Here is a 5,510-nt window from a genome sequence, read left to right as displayed (position 1 = left end):
CCTTAGTCTGGTCTTTTTAGGGCTGTGGATCACAATGCAGTTGCCATGGAGATTCAGTAAGTTAAAATTCAATAAGGCGATTGGGCTGGATCGTTTTTCCACACTGTAACATCATGCAACTCATTGTAGTTTGCTGACATTATTAGTTATTAAAATACTAAAATAGCAATTATCCATTAATGGGTCCCTGTTCAAAACAGAGGTAGATGTGGGTTTGTTTTCCCGAGTACCAGTTTTCCTTGTGGCGATATGTGTCCGATGCATTGCCGACTGGATCAATCTCCCCATAATCTCAGGAGCGAATGTTAGCCTGGGCTCCCACTCAATAATCCTGTTGCTCATACTGTACCAAATGCTGCTCTTCTGATAAATGAACAGGATATGAACAAAACATTTGTATTAGAATTATTATTATTATTTTTTCTACATTTATTGCTCACGTATAGTATGTATGCCAATGGCTGCCATGCTCAGTACGGTGTAGCTGTCGTTAGGAAGGCAGTGATAGGCCACATGGCCACAGCTTTCTGATGCCGGAGCGGTTCTCAGTATTAACCAGCAGGGAATGTTGGAGTGGTAATCAGTATTAACCAGCGGGGAATGTTGGAGCGGTTCTCAGTATTAACCAGCAGGGAATGTTGGAGTGGTTCTCAGTAAATGGTAAATGGTAAATGGCAGGCATTTATATAGCGCCTTTATCCAAAGCGCTGTACAATTGATGTTTCTCCATTCACCCATTCATACACACACTCACACACCGACGGCGATTGGCTGCCATGCAAGGCCCCGACCAGCTCGTCAGGAGCATTTGGGGGTTAGGTGTCTTGCTCAGGGACACTTCGACACAGCCCGGGCGGGGGATCGAACCGGCAACCCTCCGACTGCCAGACGACTGCTCTTACTGCCTGAGCCATGTCGCCCCGCCCCGCCCAGTATTAACCAGCAGGGAATGTTGGAGCGGTTCTCAGTATTAACCAGCGGGGAATGTTGGAGCGGTTCTCAGTATTAACCAGCAGGGAATGTCGAAGTGGTTCTCAGTGTTAACCAGCAGGGAATGTTGGAGTGGTTCTCAGTATTTACCAGCAGGGAATGTTGGAGTGGTTCTCAGTATTTACCAGCAGGGAATGTTGGAGCGGTTCTCAGTATTAACCAGCAGGGAATGTTGGAGCGGTTCTCAGTATTAACCAGCAGGGAATGTTGGAGCGGTTCTCAGTATTAACCAGCAGGGAATGTTGGAGCGGTTCTCAGTATTAACCAGCAGGGAATGTTGGAGCGGTTCTCCGTATTAACCAGCAGGGAATGTTGGAGCGGTTCTCAGTATTAACCAGCAGGGAATGTTGGAGCGGTTCTCAGTATTGACCAGCAGGGAATGTTGGAGCGGTTCTCCGTATTAACCAGCAGGGAATGTTGGAGCGGTTCTCCGTATTAACCAGCAGGGAATGCGAGCGGTTGTAAATCAGTCTAATTAATTTGAGCCCTGACTCCGAAACTCTGCGCCTGTCAGAGGGGGGGTCATAAATATGTCGGGAGGTGTGCGCCGTGAGGAGGCGGTGGGCGTTGAGGGGTTGGGGGGAGTTGTGTGTGTCTGTGTCTGTGTCTGTGTATGTTGCGATCGGAGCGCTGCATCATTAGCTCTGGGCTCTGGTTCACAGGCATCCTGAGAGAGCTCATTTGTCACCCTGCAAGCTAATTAATCCAGATAGAGAGACCCCCTGCCTCCCCGCGCGACCTTTCACCCCCGAGGTGTTAAACGGCCAATTACTCTCTCAGCTTCTGTGTGATTGAGGGAGAGACACGCTGCCCCGGGACTCCGCTGTGTGTGTGTGTGTGTGTGTGTGTGTGTGTGTGTGAGTGTGAGTGTGAGTGTGAGTGTGAGTGTGAGTGTGAGTGTGAGTGTGAGTGTGAGTGTGAGTGTGAGTGTGCACACGGATAGGACGGAAACACACAGGCACCTTGGTTTTTGCCCTCCACAAGCTTAGGATCCCCATGTATTCAGAAGCCCAAAATCCCCTGCCCCAGAGATGTTCAGTGAGGATGTGATTTTACAGTCCATGAACAGCGAACTCCTCCACCGCTCCAGAACGCATATTCCATGGCCAGGAGAGATGACTTTTAATTGTTCACAGTCATTCAATACTCATTCAGCAGTCAGCCCAGCTCCAAAACCACAGTCATGGCACTCATACAGGGGAAAGAGTATGTGGTAGCGGACAAAGAGGCCCATTGGTTTGTAAATAATGAAGAATAATGTTTTTAATTATTGTCAGCTGTGCAGACTTCTTGGTGGGGGATCAGGTTGCGTTCCTCAGCCAGTGATCAGAGTGCTCCAGTGTCCCTGCCCCTGCACTGCCCAGTTACCCAGAATGCATCCTCCTGCTTTCAGCAGCACTCAAAGGATACGCACTGTTGTGCTTTACAATGTGCTGCACATATGTCTGAATGTCCTCCCCTCCCTGTTCCTCTCTCTCTCTTTCATCGCTCTCCTTTCCTCCCTCTCTCTCCCCATCTCTCTCCCTCCCTCTCTCTCCCTCTCCCCTCTTTTGCGCTCTCTCTCCCTCCCTCTCACTCTCTCTCTCCCTCCCTCCCTCCCTCCTTCCCTCTCTCCCTCCTTCCCTCTCTCCCTCCCTCCCTCTCCCTCTCCCTTTCCCTCTCCCCCCTCTCTCTCTCCCTCCCTCCCTCCCCCTCCCTCTTTCTCCCTCTCCCTCTCTCTCCCTCTCCTTCTCCCTATCTCTCTCCCTCCCTCCTTCCCTCTCTCCCTCCCTCCCTCTCCCTCTCCCTCTGTCTCTCTCTCGCCCTCCCTCCCTCCCTCCTTCCATCTCTCCCTCCCTCCCTCTCCCTCTCCCTTTCCCTCTCCTTCTCCCCCTCTCTCTCCCTCTCCCTTTCCCTCTCCCTCTCTCTCCCCCTCTCTCTCCCTCCCTCTCCCTCTCCCTTTCCCTCTCCCTCTCTCTCCCTCTCCCTCCCCCCCCCCCCTCCCTCCCTCAGCTTCATCGCGGTGGAGCCCATAGACTCGTACTGCGTGCTCATCTCCTCGAAGGTGGTGTACTTCCTGAATCCGGGAGAGGTGGACCGCGAGGCCATCTTCCTGGAGGTCAAGTACGACGACCTGTACCACTGCCTGGTGTCCAAGGACCACGGGAAGGTGTACCTGCAGCTGACCAAGAAGGCGGAGAGCTCAGGCAGCGGAGTGGCCATCCCCGGGCCCTCGCACCAGAAGCCCATGGTGAGGGGGGGGAGGGCCCGTTTCCCTGGCACTAAAGGCCCCTCCACTTCAATTACACTATAATTATAACAATAACGATAAATGTGTCATTTTAAAAAATGAACATACTGAAGTGGATGATTGAGTGCGCCCCACGACTATTAACGGCAACAACAGTGACGAACGACACCGTTGGGATCGCTTTTCAGTGTTTTTGGCACTGCCAGCCAATCAAAATCCATCTGAATTTACAGGACGCCACGTTCGGACGACGTAGCCGAGAGATGATTTACAGATAGTTATGGTTCAGTGGTGCGGACGCTCACATCGTTATGGTTATAGTTATAGTTATAGTTATAGTTATGGCTATAGTTATTGTGCTTGGTGTGGACGGGCCTTAGGGCGGGGTGACAGTGATTGTGCTCTCTGTTTATTTGCTGGATTAGAGTGCTTTTGGTCAGTCAGGGTTCTCGTGCAGAGGACAGGTAGGCCCCTGTGGTGACAGATCTGAGCCTCAGTACCAGCTGTGCCATCTGGGCACACATGGTGTCCTACTGTCAGGGGCAGCGCAGATCCGTCAGAAAGACAGATGCACTTCTCTGAGTGACAGTAGCTCCCTCTCTCCCTCTCTCCCTCTCTCCCTCCATCTCCCTCTCTCCCTCCCTCTCCCTCTCTCCCTCCCTCTCTCCCTCTCTCCCTCTCTCTCTCTCTCTCTCTCTCTCTCTCTCTCTTGTGTGCCACAGAGGGTGTGTAACTGACACTGGCACACAGGGGCAGGGCCAAGAAGGCACATTCCTCATTTCTGAAAAAGAAAAAGGGGTTGACCCTTTGAACAGTTGGTTTTCTGGAGTGTTTGTTTATTCATCAGTGCTCTAGAACTCCATTACTTTCAAATCACATCTCATTGTGGTTCTTACACCAGCACTGGAATTCAATTGTTCAGTTAACATTCTAATCAGTTCAGAACATTCTAATCACATATGTGTGATATTCTTTCTCTCAAAAGAGAAGGGATTGGTTTTAGTGAGATGCTGCGCTTTTTCTGGATAGCGATATAACGCTGGTGTTGCGGCACCATAGATTACGTTCACGTCCATTTTGTGCCCTAGGTTCATGTGAAGACTGAGAGCCTCGCCATCAAAATCTCTCAGGAGATCAACTACGCCAAGAGCCTCTACTACGAGCAGCAGCTGATGCTGCCGCCCAATGAGACTGAAGACTACCTGCTGCTGGATTCCTAACTGACCAATCGGAGGGCAGGCAGGTTTTACTTTGTACAGGAAGCAATTAGCCAATGCTGACATCGCCTGAAGGTATCTGGGACACAGAATGTGTAGAGAAATTGGAAGGTTATTGCGAGGCACTTTATTTGGACTGAAATATATAACCTGTCCCAGGTATCAGGCAGGTTCCCAGAAGCACAGAACAGAGTTGTAAAATATGGAAATATGAAAACCTAGTATTATTTTATCAGGTTCTATACATGTAAAACAAAAATTAGATAGAACTACAAAGATATTTTATTTTACAGAGATGTTTATAAAGTTGCTGGTTTGTGTGGGAATACATACTTCCGTTGGTAGTGTTATGATTAGACCCCCAGACGTGTATATATACACATGCACATACGCACATGGACTGACCCTATATGTATATACACTGATAGCAGAGAGACACTACCAGGCCGTGTACAGAGTGAGGACGGAGGTTTATATGAAGATAAACTGTTCGTGGAAAGCTGTATAAAACTGCCTTTAATTAAAATGCTCTATATATTTTTTTTCTTTGTGTATAAAGCACTGGCTAGTTGGAACCTGTAAAATACGTTGCACTGATTCTGTTGTGCGAGACACTGCAGCTGCTCTTGCCACTGGTACAAGTAATCACACACACACACACACACACACACACACACACCACACACACACACACACACACACACACACACACACACACAGTGGATGATATAGACACTCTGAGACTCACTGTAGGCCAGTATGTGATGAGTGTGCGAATAGATATTTTTCACTCTGGGCCATGGGTCATGGGCCCAGGACGACAGAAAGTCTTGGTCTTCGCGTTCACCTGGATTTTTGGATCGAGAACTGCGAGGGAAAGTAATATCGTCACGCACATTAGCATAGCGTGCTAACTTGGGCCTAACGTCTCCCCTCTGCTAAAACAGCAGTGCTCCGCAATATCTATATTTTGTGCCTTTCGTTAACGCAGTGATAACATTTCAGGCTGATCGTACCAAATAAACGCTTCGTTACTTTAGAGCTATTAGACGTAGTCAGTATTCAGTCCAGTT

At 49.3% G+C, this 5,510-nt stretch overlaps 1 protein-coding gene across 1 annotated transcript in view; it reads left to right on the top strand.

The window, feature by feature from the left end:
- The window catches only part of vps13d (vacuolar protein sorting 13 homolog D), a 118,724-nt gene that overhangs the window by 112,941 nt on the left and 273 nt on the right, over positions 1 to 5,510 (top strand). The window contains 2 exon segments of the mRNA XM_061256870.1: positions 2,983 to 3,220; positions 4,309 to 5,510. The exon segment at positions 4,309 to 5,510 is cut by the window's right edge and continues 273 nt beyond it. Of these exon segments, the coding sequence (XP_061112854.1) occupies positions 2,983 to 3,220; positions 4,309 to 4,440 (370 nt within the window). The 3' untranslated portion in view covers positions 4,441 to 5,510.

The sequence above is a fragment of the Conger conger genome, chromosome 10 (genome assembly GCF_963514075.1).
Source record: "Conger conger chromosome 10, fConCon1.1, whole genome shotgun sequence".
Taxonomy (NCBI): Eukaryota; Metazoa; Chordata; class Actinopteri; order Anguilliformes; family Congridae; genus Conger; species Conger conger.
The sequence above is the reverse complement of the archived record's forward strand: the minus strand, read 5'-3'. Positions and strand labels throughout refer to the sequence as shown.